At 33.8% G+C, this 18,625-nt stretch overlaps 1 protein-coding gene across 1 annotated transcript; it reads left to right on the plus strand.

The window, feature by feature from the left end:
* The first annotated feature begins 14,878 nt into the window (after nucleotides 1–14,878).
* On the plus strand, nucleotides 14,879–17,934 carry LOC138944222 (acyl-CoA Delta-9 desaturase-like). Its single transcript, XM_070315131.1, has 5 exons — nucleotides 14,879–15,009; nucleotides 15,413–15,618; nucleotides 15,907–16,092; nucleotides 16,365–16,390; nucleotides 17,545–17,934. The coding sequence occupies exons 1-5, from the start codon at nucleotides 14,887–14,889 to the stop codon at nucleotides 17,808–17,810; spliced, it is 807 nt and encodes a 268-aa protein (XP_070171232.1). The 5' UTR covers nucleotides 14,879–14,886; the 3' UTR covers nucleotides 17,811–17,934.
* Nucleotides 17,935–18,625: the final 691 nt, after the last annotated feature.

Here is an 18,625-nt window from a genome sequence, read left to right on the forward strand (position 1 = left end):
ATTATTTATTCATTTTTCTGTTTGCGTAAATAATTGTATTAAAAACAATTAATATATTTTTGATTTAACGAAATATATTTCTTGTATTTGGTACAATTAGTACACACATAAAAATGAGTAAATAATATAAATTCAACAATTTATGAATGATAGTTTAGTTTTTAATTTTTGTGGAAAAAGCATCCATAATGAATCTATATAACCTCTAGTTAATGTATATTATTTATCCATCAAAGTTCCACAAAATATCTATGATTACACCATATAACGTTCATGTTACATCTATGAAGACGTCTAATGGATGTTGAATGGAAGTAAGAAATGCGGAACTGTGGATGTCTAATAGATGTCTATAGGAGATTACATGGACGTCTAATAGAGATTTTGAATCTCCATGATGAACGTCTACTGGACTTCCATTAGAGGTTTTTGTTCCGTGTGGGTTGTTATGATCTTGTAAGCTCGCTCCGTAGATTACGATGTCATCTAAGTATACCAAGCATTTTATTCCTTGTATGCCTATCAGTATTGAATTCATTAGCCTTTGAAATGTGGCTGGCGCATTTTTTAATCCAAAGGGCATTCTATTGTATTCGTAATGCCCGTGAGGTGTGGAAAAAGCAGTTTTGCCTTTGTCGCCTTCTTCCATCGGAATTTGGTGGTATCCGGATGCTAAATCCAGTGTTGTAAAGTACTTGGCGTTTCCCAGCTGATCTAATATATCCGTTATATTCGGTAGGGGAAATGAATCTCCTATAGTTAGATCATTTAATTTCCTGAAATCTACGACTACTCGTAATTTCGGTTTTCCTGACGCATCGGCTTTCTTAGGGACTACCAATAACGGTGCGTTCCACTGACTCGTGCTTGGTCGGATTATTTTATTTCTTAACATTTCTCGGACTTGTCGATTTACTTCCTCTTTATGCTTCTCCGGCAGGCGATAAGGCCGTACGTTGACCGGTGAGCTATCTGCTTGTGTTGCAATCTTATGCGCGACGGTATCTGTGCATGTCAGTGGTTCTCCTTCGATATGCATCACGTCGCTAAAATCCTGGCAGATTTCCATTATTGTTTTCTTTTCTTCTTTATTTAAATGTTGTGTACGTAATAATCGTAATACCTTTTCACTACGCGGAATTACTTCCTCTTTATTTAGCGTTCGTATTACGTTAATTTCTTCTGTTTCGCCTCGTTTGATTTCCTCTATATTTACTTGCGGCATTAGCATTTCGATTGTGTTATCCGTTGTATTTATAATGCTGGCTGCACATAGGTAATTTGTAGGTTCTACTAGACAATTACCTATGAATATTCCTGGTATCGTTTCTTCTGCCTTTATCACGCCTATCGTGTTCTTGTCAGTAGCGACCTGTATTATAGTTTCGCTACGTGGTTTCAGCGTCATTTTTAGATAGGGGTAGAGCTTTAAGATATGCTGTCCTACCTTTAATTGTTTTGTTTTATAATTGCAAGTGGCTTGATGCTTTCGTAGGAAATCAACTCCTAGTATTCCGTCATATTCTATCGGAAAATCATCCTTAACAACGTACATAGTGTGGTTAATTCGGCGCTCTCTCAGAGTTATTGTCGCCTTAAATTTCCCAAGTGTACATATCTTATGTCCCGTTACGCCGGTGAGCGTTATTTTTTCTTCTTCTATTAACGTTTCGCCTTTTAAATGTTTCACTTTAATTAATGATATTGCGGCTCCTGTATCGAATAGTAAATTTATTTTTTCGCGTTTCGCTTCTCGCATTGGTAATGTGACGAGGTCCAATCCTGTCTGTATATGCGGCGTATTTTTGAAGTGTGATACTTGATATTCCATTGCAGGTCGGTGCGATTTTCTTTCGTTTCTTTCCTCCTCATCGCTATTTTGCGTGGAGTTAAATTTCTTTTTTCCTTGCTCGCTATTCTTGCGGTTTTTATTTTCCGGTCGCGAATTATATTGTTTGATTCGGCTCGATTGATCTCTATTGGGTCGTCCGTGTAATAACCAACATTCCTCGCGATCATGTCCGGATTTCTTGCAATAGTGGCAATATTTATTGACCGTGTTTACGCGGGGTTGTCTATCGGGTTTCGGCAATGAGAATCGATTTGTATATCGGCTAGTTCGACAATCTCGGCCGTAATGCCCAATTTTTCCGCATTTTTGACATTGCACATTTATTTTATTTTCTTGTTTATAGGTCGGTGTGAAATTTATTTTGCTTCCGTACCGGTCGCGGGTGGTCCTTTAACCTTTTCTTCCGCGCTGGCCGCTGCTATTGCTTCTTGCAACGTAGCATATCCTCGCGATCGAACAATTGTTTTAATTTCGTCCTGCAATCCTATCTGGAAATTCTCTAAGGCTTGTTGTTGTATTATTTCCATTATTGCGCGTTTATTATCTACTGTATGATGTCGTCCTTCCATCATTGATTCGTATAGCTCCATGGCTAATTTGTCTGCTCTAAGTCCGTAAGTTCGTGCGCTTTCTCCGTTTTTCTGTTTTAGCGTATTGAATTCAATTTGTAGATGTGTCGTACTCTTTTTACTCGCATAGCAGACCTCTAATTCATTTTTTAATTGTGCGAAGTCTTGAATTTTTCGCGTTTGGAAATCTAGCATCGCTCTGCCTTTTAATTTCGTGCATAATACTGCTCCTAATAGCGTTACTTCATCTAACGGGTCGATGTGTTCTACTGCATATGTAGTCGCGCTCAAAAATTCTTGTAGTTTATTAGGTGATCCGTCGAATTCCGGAATCATTCCACGAGCCTCTTTTAATGGTAAAAATCCGCGTCCTCTTTGATGTCGTACATCCTCGGGTGTGAATTCGTATACGGTCTCGGTTCTTTCTCCCGGCGGAGTTCTATGCCCGTTGTTTTGTCGGGGTTGCGGTCCTCTAATTTTCAAATCGTATATCTCGGCATGCATACTTCTAATTTCTCGTCTAATTTCCTCTCTCATTTCCCGCAATATTTCCCTAAAGTCGTCGGCTGCTTCGTCCGTTTTTTTCTGCGGTTTGTGCTGAGCTTGCGCGTTTGATTGTGTCGCGTTTCTGATTGCTTCTTCTTGTAATCGCCTAATTCCCTCATCGATATCTTCTGATGTGATGGGTTGCGATGCGGAAGCGTTTGAGTTATACATGTCTCGAATGCGATAGATTTCGTCGGGGTCAAAGATACTTGAATCGTATGACGTTAGTGAGAATTCGCGGCGGTGTGTTAGTCTACTAGACGCGCTTATTGATGATTCGACCTCAACATCTAGTTCTATATTGTTCGCTATTAAACTGTTATCTAATTCGCCAAATGGAAATTCGCGTTCGATTACAACGTTTGCTCCGAGTTCTGGTTCGGACAAATTCTCGCTTGAATTTAATGCGCTTAGATTTCTTCGTACGTTATCGCGTATATCCCGGAGTGCTTCTACTGCTACTCTTATAGGGTTTACTGCGCTATTTCTAATGGCTCTATTCGCTGGTTCGCTAAATAGCCACGATTTATTCGCTACGCTTTTCTGTGGTGCGTTTCGGTTTTCCGACATTCACGCGTTTACAAATTTTGATTTCTCGACTTACAATAATACAATGAGCAGCATTCTCTCGTTCGATGTCGGCCGTCGGGCGTTGATCGTCGCGTGCCGTTGAGATAGGTCGGTGCGCCTTCTCAGGTTGCGCTTCTCGTTGTCGCCTCGATATACCGGGTGTCTCGAAGTTCCTGCTAGACTTCCTTTTCCCTCGGTTGTAGGTGTCGACTGTCTGACGGAGTTATCCTCGCTGTCTCTCGTTCTGTCGATTCCACGGAATTTTCTGCTTCGTGGTTATGGACCTTTACCGGTGTTGATCTTGTTAGAGCTGGCGTATCCCACCCGCTGCCACCAATTAATGTTGTGCCTCTAGCCGCTAAGGAAGAGGTCTTTTGGGATTTGTACGCCCAAAGGATTAGGATCCACGCTCGAAATAAGACACTCCCGGACGTTAGGTATAATTTAGTATATTTTGCAAGATTTAATACACTTTCACTTATTCGCGATTATAATAGTCGGGCGCGATACGTACGATACTTCGATAATATTGAGCGAGCGAGTAGTCTGCGAGTCGTCTCTCGCGAGTCGTCTCTTTTTCTTCCGCTCGCGAGGTGCATCTCGCGCTTATTATATCTCTTAATTAATTAGGTCGTTGATTGGGGAGGAGTGTGGTGTCCCTGACCGGAGCATGTCTCGTGCTCCGCTTGTCAGTCTGTCTCGTCAGCTGCTTACTCAGCTTCCGAGAACTTGACCGTGTATCTTACTTTTATTTTATTAATATCCTTTTATTACTTTGCTCTTTCTTAATTATCTTTCCTTGATCTCTTTTCTAATTTTAATGCTTTGCTTTACTCAGCTTTTTCTTACACTTTTCTGTGTCACTTTATTGTTTTATTCTTTAATATATTAAGTAATTGGTCGGGTTACGACAATAACGACAATATTATTTTTTATGAAACGATTATTTTAACGACATTCTATATATCAACTATTTTAAAATACACAAGTAAATTTCAAACACAATAAACGAGTAAAAAAGAATTAATGAAATAATATAAATGAAAAAATATAAAGAATTAACAACACAAAATTACTTTTGATGAAAACTACTTTTAAGTCGATTTTAATTTTAATTATTACAAAACTATATTATAAAAAACGACATCCGACGATTGGAAAGAGATAAACTCTGAACTAGTATAGCCATTTCAGTTATAAAGGATAAACTTCATTATTGCTTCAACAAATATTGAATAATATAAGTTCATAGATAAATGTTGATCATTCCATTATAGATTACAAAATTATATGTACAGAGACTTTAATATTGAACTCTAGTTTAAAAGATTTTTCGTGTTTTGTAATGGATTACTTATTTATGTGCAATAATATACATATATGAAAGAGAGATACATATATATAGTACATATAATAATATATAAAAACGACATGCTCTTTATAAAAGTGTGATATGTTAAAGCACTGTCTTCCATGATTTATTCAATAACTGAAAATCAATATACAAATGTCATTTCAATCTTCTAATACTATCACCAATACAAAGTTCTTATTATTTCAATTATCAATATAAATGAGTGTTGATCACTCCATTACAGGTCACAAGATTCTATTAGCGGAGATCATAATATTGAACTCTCGTTTAAAAGATTTTCATGCTTTGTAACGGATTCCTTTTTAACATTCGATGCACGCTGGATCTGTGTGTGGTTTACAAATTAATATCCATTATAGTTACCTGCTAAAATCAAAATAAATGATAAGATATGATATTAATACATACGAATTTAAACATTTTCCTTTGTATAATAATCTTACCTATATAATTGTTATTACCAAAATTCAATCCTTTTTTCAATTTAATAGAAAACACAATATTTACATTATTATTTCATAATGTAGTTGCACAATCCAAATATCGCTGATGAACTTCATTCTTGCTTCAACAGATATTGCAAGTTGATGAATAAGCGTTGATCATTCCATTACAGATCACAAGATTCTATTAGCGGAGACTATAATATTGAACTCTCGCTTAAAAAATTCTCGTGCTTTGTAATAGATTGCTTCTTGATATTCAATGCAAGCTGGATCTATGTGTGGTTTGCAAATTATTTTATACATTATTGTCGTCTGCTAAAATCAAAATAAACATGATGTAATATTAATAGATATGACTTTAAATCATTTTCCTTTGTACAACAATCTTACTCATATAACTGTCATCATCACAATTCAGTCTTTTTTTCAATTTAATAGAAAACACAATATTTAAAAATATTATGTGAATTATGAAAATATAATAAAATTACTTACTTTTAATTATAATGTGCCTTGTTGCAAAATTTTTAGAATTTGTTGTACATTCCTATAATACCCAAACACTTTCACGAACAAAATGTTTATTCAATGACACTTCAGTAAGATTAGAAAATCTAAAAAGCTTACAGATATATATTTTGAAAATATAAATGCGATCACACAAAATATTGTATAAATATAGAGAGAAACACGCGAGGTTAAGATAACTGTCATGTATGCAGTAGGTAATATAGGCTACGCTACGGTTGGTAAAAAACTACAGATGTTCCGAAACACTGCATTAATCAATTATGACAAGGAAATTTTATAATTTTTTAATCTCATTGACCAACCACCAAAATATTATTCAGCATTTATATCGACTAATCTCTTATCGATTGCAGTCATAAAGAAAAGCATTATTAGGATATTTTTATTATTTATATATAGATTTATTTTTTGCATAAATTAAAATACGTTATTCAGAAAGAGCACCGGCAATGATAGATAACTTCGGTTTAAAACACGGCAACCGCTAAAGAAACCGATGTCGTTCAATGACTGCATTTTTTCCGTACTTTGTATTGTTGAAATTATGGCATTAAAGTGTTAAAAGTTGTATATTTATGATTCTTAAAACATGATAGCGCGACGAAATTTTTTACATTATCGCCAATATCTCTCGTGCAATATAAATTTTTCTCCTTGATTTCGACTACCACCAAAGATATCGGTGTTAATAGAGAAAGACATTATTCTACATGATCTCCGCTAAAAGGATTGACGCATTAAATTTTAAAATTAATAAAGCTACTACGATTATTAAAGCGATACAACGGGCCAAAATCGCGTTGCCTTTGCCTGGGTCCTTCGCGTCTAATGAATCTATCTCTTAAATCACAGCAATTTTTAAAGAAATTGACGCGTTGTTCAAGAACTACATTATTTTACTGTGTGCTATTGAAATTACGCCATTAATATTTTACGAATTGTATCTTTTTCTAAGTTGTGTTCATTATAAAGGCGGAACAGCCTTATATAACATCGAGATTTCGGCCCGCTATATCGCTTTAATAATCAGTCAGCTTATTAATTTTAAAAATCTAATGCATCAATCCTTGTAGCGGAGATCATATAGAATAATGTCTTTCTCGAATAGTATCGATATCTTCAACGGTAGACGAGATGTAAGCGAAGAATGTATCTGACGCAAATGATCTCGGCAAAAGCGTCGCGATTTCGGCCCGCTTTATCGCTTTAATAATCGTAAGCTTATTAATTTTAAAATTTTAATGCGTCAATCCTTGTAGCGAAGATCATGTAGAATAATGTCTTTCTCCAATAACATCGATATCTTTAACGGTAGTCGAAATCAAAGCGAATAATGTATCTGACGCGGACGATCTCGGCAAAAGCATCACGATTTTGGCCCGTTGTATCGCTTTAATAATCGTAGGTTTATTAATCTTAAAAATCTAACTAAGATAAAAATCTTACAATATAACTATAGTAATGTTACAGCAACATTCCAAAAATATTCCAAAGAAAGTATTCGATAATCGCTAGTTCATTCGTTTACCGCTATGCGGCGCATATTGCGCTATCTATTCCGCATTTAATTTTTAGTCACGATGATTATATAAAGTTTACAAAGAGCGGCTAATAAGATTAAAGATATAATAACTATTTTTATTACTTTAAATTGTATCATATAACCCCAACACAGGGGACTCAGACATTGAACTCTGGAAGAATTCTTTTAACAGTTTCCATTCTTATATAAAATCAAAAATTTGATAATAATTTTTGATTTTATATAAAAATGGACAAACATGCAAAAGATACTTCAGATTTTAATAAATAAATTTTGAGATTATATGAAGACAAGAGAGATGTGAAAAAACTTGTTGTGTGCGTAAATCCACCACATGCTTTTTGCATATCTGAATATTTCGGATACAAAGAGATTGTGAATTTACAAAATTGCAAATCGAGTTTTTTCTTATTTCTTTTAGATATTCTCTGTTACTGAAGGAAGTCGAATGTGTACCGAAAAATTTACAATTTATAATTTCGTTATTATTATAATACAGAAAATCTATATAGGTACACACTAAATCCTGATTCTTATATGCATAATTTCTTATTATTTTTTCATATGTTAAAGATATTATGTCGATAAATATACATAAATCATTATTGCATATATATATATTATATTGCTATGTTGCTGCAATATCATAACAACGTTGCAGCAACATTTCGTAATGTTTCTGCAATGTTGCAATCTTGCAGAAAAATGTTGCTGCAATGTTGTTGCAATCTTGCGGTGCTGTATGGGTATGTATATATATATTATCTCTTTTGATTTTATCATAATATATATATATATATATATATATATATATATATATATATATATATATTATATATACATTATGATAAAATCAAAAGAGATAATATATGAGCAATATTATAAATTTGTATTCAAAATATGTATGCGAGACAAACAGATATCTATGTAAAGTCGTTTTGCTTCTATGAGACGATAGAACAGAAATAGAGTAGTAATCCAACATATTTTCTGTCTCTACATATTTAACACAATGCGAAAAGATTGTATTTTATTTCTATTTCCAAAGTATGCACATATCCTTGACTCCATTACTCTACATAATGATATCGGTAATGTAACTATAAAGCGTTGATAATATACTGACACTTTTAGTTACACTTATTGTTAGATGAGTTTCCGTCGGAGTTCGCCCGTCGCTCCGGCATCCTCTTGTAAGGTTACACTTTACCCGTGCCATTTATTTAAGACTGCGTGCGTATGCGGGTAGACGTCTGCGAGGACACTATGACGTCATGATGACGAAAGGTGTTACTATTGGTTAAGGAGGAACAGGCGATCGGCGCTGCCGGTTCGATTGAGAGATACGCGAAACGCGAAGGAAGAGAGTGCGTCCTAAGTCTTCCACGCGTAAAGAAGCTCTAATTGTAAGCTATTTTTCGGTTAGATACCACTAGTAAGAGTCAGCGTGTTCGTTACAATATTTATATTGTTTTCACAAATATATCTATTTATACAGCATACAAACGCTGTAATTCTTAAAATATTCCATACTGGAAAACTTACTGTTGTCTAAGCCCCTCTTTATCCTGACATTTAAGAGATCCCTATATCCTGAATAACCTCTTAGTTAGTGGATCCTTACACTCTATATAAGCGAAGATAAGAGATGCAAGAAATATTGTTTAATAAAGAAGCCTTAGTGATCAGGCCAGCGAGTGCACAACTTTTTTCAATTAAAATATTTTCAATGTTTTTCAAATAAAGAATATATATTATAATTATATGTATATGCACGCATGCACGTACACATATTATAATATTTAATACATTTATATACATTAATTTTTATTTATAGAGAAAAACAGTAAAGCGATAATCATGTTTTTTGATCTTTCAGAAAAAAAGTTATTCATATATTAACATTCAGAAAAATGGATACCGATACCTCAATTTTTCAATGCTGTACTACTATGGTGACGTACATGAAAAACTCTGAAACAATAAAATCAAGTTTGTTTAATTTTAAAACCGATATAATATGGCATGTTGTTTTGCAAGTTGCATTATTACACATCATTGGAATTTATGGGATATGTACTTTCAATTATTTAAAAAATCCAATGACTACATTGTAGAGTAAGTATTCCAAAAATTTGTTATATATGTATATTCCTATAGAATCCTAAGAAAGAGATTTTTAAAATATGTCATTTAAATCTTAATGTACTATGTGATCTTCTCAAAGTACTATATATATTCGAAGCAAAATTATAGTAGTCAAAAGTTGGTAAAGTTTTCATATCAGAAATGAAACGTTCAGACATTCATATTAATAAAACAATTGATAATATTAATTTCTTCAATTTTTTATTTTCCGAGTCATTTGATACTCACAAAAAGTCACGCAGAACTGGCAGTCTTAAAAAAAAGCACTCAATGTGTTTACATCCCAGACAGCACATGTCTATAAAAGATGTTTAAAAGACAACTTAGACTTCTTACTATCCTTTAAATATTTTTAAGATGTCTTTCGGTCTTCTTGTACTGTCCAAGATATTAATTGCAGAATCATTATGAATATAATTACATTAAATACATTATAAATAAATGTTTACGACTTGTATATTTTGTATACTTTTACATCTATTAAATCCAATTCACAGTTACTAAGAGCTGATTATTTAATTGACACATTCGTTGAATGCGATTAATATTACAAAAGATATTAAAAAGTTTTTCAAAAATGTCGATAATTTCTTACAAGTCTTTACGTATATTATTATTTCTTTTTGCGAAGCTAATAACTAATTTGTTTTTATATTTTAGAAATAATATTTTTTATACTATTTTATAGAAACAAATACTATTTTAGAAATAATATTTTTTTTTTTATTGATCCGCGCCTTGCGGCTTTGGATGGCTTCCAGTTTTTACATTTGTTATTCTGTCTTTGTGTATTTGTGTCTTGTGTTGTGTCGCATGTTTCCTTTGTGTTTCACATTAAATCAATAGTCAACCATTCTTAGAATTATTAACATATAAACTCAAAACTTAAAACTTAACTCTTGGATAATAATTGACATCAAAATTAAAGCTACAACTAAAACTAAAACTAACATCTAAGCTGAAATCAAAAATCATAATCAAAATTAAGATTAAAATTGCAACTGATATATATATATATATATATATTAATTATTAAATATTCCTCATTCAACATTCAACATTTAACATTCAGCCTTCCACATTCATCATTCTTAATCACAATTCGTTTGCTTTTGCATTTTTCCTCTGTCTTCTATCTTTGTCTATTTCTATCTATTTTCTTTATATTGCTTCTTCTTCCCCATTATTCTCCTCTCCTTTCTCCTTTTCTTTTTCCTTCCTAATTTTATCTATCTTTTTCATTAATTCATAGCCTTTTCCGCCTTCTTTTAAGAGCTCTTCCATTGGCGTTTCATCTTTAGTCCTCTCACATTCCTTCAACACATGTATCATATTTTCTATTCTTTCTCCACATATTCTACATTTCCTTTCTTCTTCTTCTTTCCAATGTTGATTTCCCCTCATTTCGTTTCCGCATCTAAATCTTGCTATCAGACCCCTCTCCTTCTTTCCTCTTCTTCCCCTCAAATATGCTGGTAATTCTTCCGTCATTATGTTTTTATATATTTCATTGTATTTAGACTCCTCTATTTTTCTTCTTCTTTCTTCCTTTTCTTTCTTTCCTATTCTCTCCATTATTTCCTGTACTATCTCCTTTGCTTCCACGTTTTCTCTCTTCTCTCTCAGCTCTTCTTTATTTATTTCCGCCTTTTCCATCACTTCTCTTCTCCTTTTTTCCCATTTACTCTCTTCGCTGCTTCTTCCACTCTTTTCCAGCTCCTTCATACATTCCGTTACTAATCTTTTTCCCGATTGACGTTCGGTTTCTTCGTACTTGATTGCTCTTTTCCTTGCTTCCATGCTCAATTCCTTCATCTTAGTTTCTTCCATTAAAATATAATTCGAAGTTCTTACATTTAGTCCTAGAATCCATTTCACGTATTTCCTCTTTATTCTATCCAGTCTTTCTTCTTTCTTCCATCCCCAAATCTCCGCTCCATACAGTGCTACATTTCCAACCAGTGCGTCAAACATCTTTATTCTTCTCTCATAATCTTTTTTGAATACTCTCTCTCCAATACTCCAGGTTAGTTTCATTGCAATTGTCGCTCTTCTCATTCTTTCCAATACGTGTTTTTCTGCTCCTCCGTTCTTCTGCAATATATATCCCAGGTATCTCATTTCCTTCACCTCTTCTATTTTCTCTTCATCCCATTTCCACTCTCTTTTTCCTGCCCTTTCTTTTCCTTTTTCGAATACCATCACTTTTGACTTTTGTGTGTTTAAAATCAATCCTTTCCTTTCTATATATTTCTTTAGTCTTCTCATCATTCCTTTTAGCTCTTGCTCGCTTTTTGCCAATATAACTATATCATCCGCGTATGTAATTGACCACATCTTTTCTTTTCCCACCACGATTCCTCCAGTCTGTTCCTTCCTCATCTCTGCCTCTAAATCCATGATATATATATTGAACAGCGTGGGACTCATAGGGCATCCCTGTCTCACTCCGCTTTCTGTCCAAAACTCCTCTGTTCTTCTGTTTCCCACTTTTACCTTATTCTTTGTTTCTTTATATGTTTCCATAATTCTTCTTCTTAGCTGTTCTCCTATGCCTGCTTTCTTCATCATTTCTCCCATTTTCCTTCTGTCCACCTTATCAAATGCAGCCTTGAGGTCTATAAACATTGCAAAAATTTTTCCTCTTTTCTTCGAAATTTCTTTATTAATTATGTAATTTAGCAGATATATTGCGTCAATTGTTCCCCTTCCTGCTCTAAATCCAAATTCTCCTTCCTCCAATTTTGTTTCCACCTCCTGTTTCAATTTCTCGTTCAAAATGTTCGTGTAAATTTTATATGCTGTATCCATCAGTGTCACTCCTCTATAGTTCCTTACGTCTCTTTTTTCTCCTTTCTTGTAAATTGGACTCATCAACCCTTTGTTCCATTCTTTTGGCATTTTTCCTTTCTTCCATATTTTGTTTAATAGTTTTAAGAAAACTTCTCCTATCTCTTTCGGCATTAATCTCCAAGCTTCATTTTCTATTCCATTTTCTCCTGGTGCTTTTCCTCTCTTTAGTCTCTTCAGTTGTTTCGTTAGCTCTTCCTTCGTTATTTCTTCTACTTCTTGTCTGTTCTTTCCTATGCCTTCCTCTTCTCTCCTGTCCTCTTCCATTATCCATCTTTCCTTTGTTCCTCCTAATAACTCCATAAAATGCGAATTCCAACTTTCCAAATCTATATTCTCATCTATTCTTTCTCTCTTCTTTCTATATTTGTTGATATATTTCCATGCCTCTTCTTCTGTTCTTATTAGTTTAATCTTTTCTTCTTCTTCTTTTTCATGTTTCTTTTTTTCATTGTCACACCATATTTTATACTCCCTTCTTTTTCTAATATATTCTTCCCGGTTGATTTTTCCTTTTTTCATCCTTCTAAGTTCTTTTCTTAGCTCTCTTTTTTTTCTCTCTCCATTCTTTGCTATGCCATTCTCTCCTTCCTATTTTCCACGGTATAATCTTTTTCCTGATCTTTAATATCGAATTATTTACTTTATTCTCTATCTCTCTCCATATCTCCCCATTTTCTGTCTGTGTGCATGTCCATCCTTCACATCTTTCGTGATAGTACTCGATTCCTTCTTCTGTCTATACACTTCTTTCAATCTCTATTCTGTCGCTCCTTTTCCTGTTTCTTCTTTCTATGCCTTCCAGTTCCACTTCTACTGGTATATGATCCGACTCTGTTCTATTTCCTTCTTCTATCTTCTTAACTTCTTCTATTGCTTTTTCGTTCGTTACAACGTAATCTATGACTGATGATCCCATTTCTCCAATATATGTCCATTCCCCTTCCTTCTCATAGCTTCCATTCAATATCATCCATCCACTTTCTTTTATTTTGTTTATCATTATTCGTCCTTCTTTATTTACTACTTTATCTTTTGATCTTCTTAACTCCTCTTCTTTCTTCTCTCCTGTTCCTATCGGTCCACCTTCTTCTCCCGTTCTTGCATTAAAATCTCTTCCTATCATCAAGTATTCTTCTTTTTCCTCTTTTATTTCTTCCATTAACTTCTCTAATGTTTCCTCAATGTTTTGGCTGTATAGCGTAATCACTCTCCACCTATTCTTGTTATATATCAAATTTGTCTCCATTGCTCCCTTATTTATTTCCCTTACTTTTACTCTTTTTAGATCTTTTCTTATTGCTGTTATAATTCCTCCTCTCGCCCTTCCTTTTATATTTTCTCTTGTTGCCGGTATGCATTTCCATTCATATTTATTAGATAATCTATTACTGATCTTCTTCCATGTTCCTTCCTCTACCCACGTTTCTGTTAATCCTATGATGTCAAATTCTTCCAAATATTCCCATGTTTCTTCGCATTTGTTCGTTATTCCTGCAATATTCCAGAAACAGATTTTTAAACCTTTTTCCCCGTTCTCCTTCTCCTCTCCATCTTTTTTATCGTGTTCTCATTCTCTTCTTCCTCTTCTTTCTTCCTCCAGTTTCTCTTCTTTCTCGTTCCATCTGTACCATTTATCCTTCAAGTAAATTTTCTTGTATCCAACTTTTGTATTATCGCCTTTTCCTTTTCCTTCTCTTGCCATTTCTCTTAATTTTTGTTGTATCTCCCTTTTTCTCGTTAATCCATTCCAACGCTACTATTCTCTTCTCTAATATTTTCTTCTCTTGTCTCCATTCTTCTTTCTCTCTTTTTCTCTCTTCCTCTCTTGCTTTCCCTTCTTCTATCATTTGTTCCTTCATTTCTTCTATCATTTGTTCCTTCATTCCTTCCATTTCCTCTCTCATTTCTTTTCTCAAAACCTCTAATTCCATTATTTTTTCTAAACCTCTCCTCCATATTTCTTCTCCTCCTGTAATGTATTTGTCTAGTGACTTTTCTTCTCCCTTACTCTTACTCTTGCTTGCTGTCTGCTCCCCACTCATTGGCGCCATCTGTAGTTCTTTTTCTGAACTTTCTCCTCTATTCTTTTTCACCCGTATCACGATACTTCCTAACCTTTCTTCTCCACCACAATCCTATCTTTCTTTATCTTCTGTTCTCTCTTCCTTTCCTCTTTGCCTCCTTTTCTCCGTCTTCTCCACCGCTTTCTCTTGCTCTCCACTCACTTCCTCTTCTATTGCTCACCTTTTACCTCTCAAAATTTTTAACTTTACTCTCACTGCCTCTCCCGCTCATACACACCTCTCTCACGTCCAACCGGAAGTCCTTTAGAAATAATATTATTTTTTATACTATTTTATAGAAACAAATACTATTTTAGAAATAGCATTATATATAAAAAAAAATTTTTCTCATTTTTGAATATAATTTTTTCATATTTTTAAGTAATTAGCATGTACATCATATCCAATTTCGGCGCATCTGCCGGTGCGCACCGATTTTGGAGTCACAAGTCTTTCAAAGCTAAGTTACCATTAAGAATTTTATTTCTACTATGCTACAGCTCAAGTGTACAGGTACATTGCATATAGAATTATTTTATGATTATTATAGAAATATATAAAAATGCCTATATTTACAGAAACATTTTTTACATGTTACAAAAGTATGAAAATAAATATTTGTTTTTCTATTTAAAAATTTTATAATACAAATAAATAAATGAATCTTACATAAATAAAATTTTCTTAAAATTTTTTTTCTTTTAATTAAAAAATTTTTTTTATTCTCTCTAAGTTTTTTTCTTTAATTATCAAGATATTCGAGATAAAATTAAAAGTATAAAAAAATGTCCAATACCAATTCGACAAAAATCGATTTTAAATGGATTAGAAAAAATATGTAATAAATAATATTTTGTATTATATTTTTTCGATAACATAATATTTTGCTTCATAGAAATGTCTTTGCTATTCATAGAATAGACTAGGTTTGTGGGTGAAAAATCATCGTATGCATCACAAATATTGTGACACTGATGCTGATCCTCACAATACTGAGCGTGGATTCTTTTTTACGCATATTGGTTGGATAATGATGAAGGAACATCCGAAATTTATTGAAAAAAGCAAACAGATCAATATGTCAGATTTTCTGTCGGATTCTGTTGTAGTTTTTGGCGAAAAGTAAAGAATATTTTCTTTATTTTATAATGAATTACAGAATAAATTTGTATCTTTTTTACATATTGTATAATAACATAAATGAATATCGGCAAATGTATTCTTGAGATATGTAATGCAACAATTTTATTTCTTATAAGTGAATCATAATCTCATTTTTTTCTAAATTCAAAATTATGAAGAATTACTATATAAGAAAAAGAATTTCAAAGAATTTCTTAATAGATATTTAGTGAAATGCATAGACGGCACTCGAATGATTTCAAAACATTCATAGTAGTATTTTTATAGATATTATTTATCACTTCAACTCTTCTTTGGCTTCATTCTACCTACAATAATACCCGTATACTTCTGGAACGAGACTTGGGCCAGAGCCATAATATCGCAAGTATTTATACGATACATTATCACTCTGCACACCGTGTGGACCATCAATAGCATCGCTCATGCGTGGGGTACTAGACTATATGATAAGTATGTAATTCGCACGTTTAATTACGATATCCAGAATTTCATCTGTGCGCGATTAACAATAAATTATAAAACTTTAACATAATTGTTTGCATAATAACAAATAATTACTTTATATAATACAAAGCGCATTATTATATTGTTACAATTTTCTTCGGAAAATAATGTTTTATTTATATAGCGGCCTTGGTGTAATTTTTGTGACATAATTATATAAAGCTTAATGTTTAGTCTCATTATATTGAAATCGTTTGATAAAATATTTTTGTTTTTAGAAACATAAAACCGACGGATAATAATTGTGGGTAAATTATTTTGAATAAGAGATCTTTCTCTTTAGGTTTTACTGTAGGTTATTACCCAACTATATCCTACTTGTAGGTGGATGAATAAACGAGTCGGTTATTTTTAAAACATATTAACACATTTATTCTTTCCTTAATACATCAAAAACGGAGATTGCGGTTAAACGCAAATGATTTATTAAACAAGAATTTTCGCTTGCCCCCGCGTCTTTTTGTTTGTGTTGCGACGTCTATATAAAATCTGAACGGGCTAGTTTGTGTAGAAAGGTTCTCTTTATCAGGCGTCCTTTTTAATGGTGAAATTAATGGTGGAGGGTACCACGGAATTGGAGGCGTGATGCACTGCGGTCGCTCGATGTCCGGGGTTATTGGTCGATCCTTCCTCTCTTTGGGACAGGAACTCACGGTGCTGGATTTAGGCGGGCTAGCGCCGAAGAGTACCTGTAGCCGAGCCTTTTCAATCTTCTTTTTCCGGGGGCTACCCGGAAGGTGGTTCCGCTCAGTTAGCGGCAACGGAGTTTTTGTTGTTGGAAGTTCGTCCCTGGCGTAAGCTGATTGATCTCCCAAAACCAGAGAATGTTGAGCGCCTGGAGCTGGAGGCGGCCTGGCGCCTTGGGCTGAAGGCGATTGGGTGCCTAAGATTGGAGGCGATCGTGCGCCTTCAGCTGGAGGCGACTGAGCGCCTTTTGCTGGAGGCGACTGTGCGCCTTTGGCTGGAGGCGACCTGGCGCCTGTTCTTCTCCGCTTAGCCGAAGTTTGGCTTAGCGGTGTAGGGCGAGTCTTGCGCCGTCGGGTAATTTCGGCCAAAGTTGGCAGCGTACTGACGCTTGACTGTCGCGGTATCTTGCTGATGATGCGGCGACTAGCGCCGTTACTTCCAACGTATATGACTAGCGACTTGCGCTTTAAAATGGCGACTAGCGCCTAGAATTTTCTATGTCACTCCTCGTTCTTTTTCCGCAGGGAGTCTGACTTAAATTACGGCCGGACGGCTTTTCATTCGCGAGTTGAGGGCGCATTGCGTCGCCAAGCGGTGCCGCCCGCAACACGCGGATGGGCGAGCGCTTTCGAGAAGCGCTGAAATCCGAGCGCTTTCGAGAAACTCTTAATTTTCGTGAATATCGCGCTGCCGTAATTTTTGTGGTTGCAGTATGTCACCACAATAATATTATCAATTACTTGACATTGGGAGAAGGATATCACAATTATCATCACGTGTTTCCCTGGGATTACAGAGCGGCGGAAATAGGAAACAATAGAATGAATTACACCTCATTCTTTATCGATATGTTTGCAAAATTAGGATTAGCCTATGATCTTAAGTATCCGTCCATGGATTTGATAAAGAAAACCGTATTAAAGAGAGGTGACAGAACACATCTCATGTTATCCAAAATGGGACCAAAATCTGATTAATTATATAGCCGAAAAAAATAGAGCAAGAAACATAAAAAAAAGAAATATAACCGAAGAAAAAAATAACAAATACATCTGTTGACATATATTTTGGTTGAGAACGCATCTTGCTATAATTAGACTTGTTTTTGTTGAAAATACAATTGGTAATTTAAGCATGAAATACAAATTAATGAAATATGTCAATGATTAATGCGTAATGTTATTGTTATATTAGGAAATACTTTACGTGTGATCTCATCCAACGAATTCTTTACATGAATAGTCACACGGCGTACTTAATTTTACGTATACATATAATATGGAATATTATAAAATTCGTAAGAAATATGTATATATGATATATATATATTGTATATACATATATGTATATACGTATACATATAATTAAAATTTGATAATACATAATTAAAAATACCTCCAACTTCTTCGTCTTGGACTCCTTGCGATAATTCATTTTCATTTTCGACACATTCATTGGTTTGGCCACATTTGTTTGAATCGCATAAGTCATTGTCATCTACATAAAAATTATTTTTACAATTATAGAAATTAAATACATTTCTATCTTTTTTTAATTAATTCATTTATAGTTATAAAGCAATTTATTAAAATATAAATATCTCTATAATAAAAACCATTACTTGGCAGAAATTTTTTAATAATGAACTTACAACTTTTATTTGCTGCCTTTGATAATTTTTGACTCGCAAAGATATAATCTACAATATAAAGGACAAAGTAATAATTGTTATTGGAGTAATATGAAAATTACATGAATATTATTAATTAACGGGAAAATAGAAAAAGAAAAG

Source organism: Polyergus mexicanus, unplaced genomic scaffold, assembly GCF_030449975.1.
Source record: "Polyergus mexicanus isolate NDT 795.1 unplaced genomic scaffold, iyPolMexi1.0 SCAF_120, whole genome shotgun sequence".
NCBI lineage: Eukaryota > Metazoa > Arthropoda > Insecta > Hymenoptera > Formicidae > Polyergus > Polyergus mexicanus.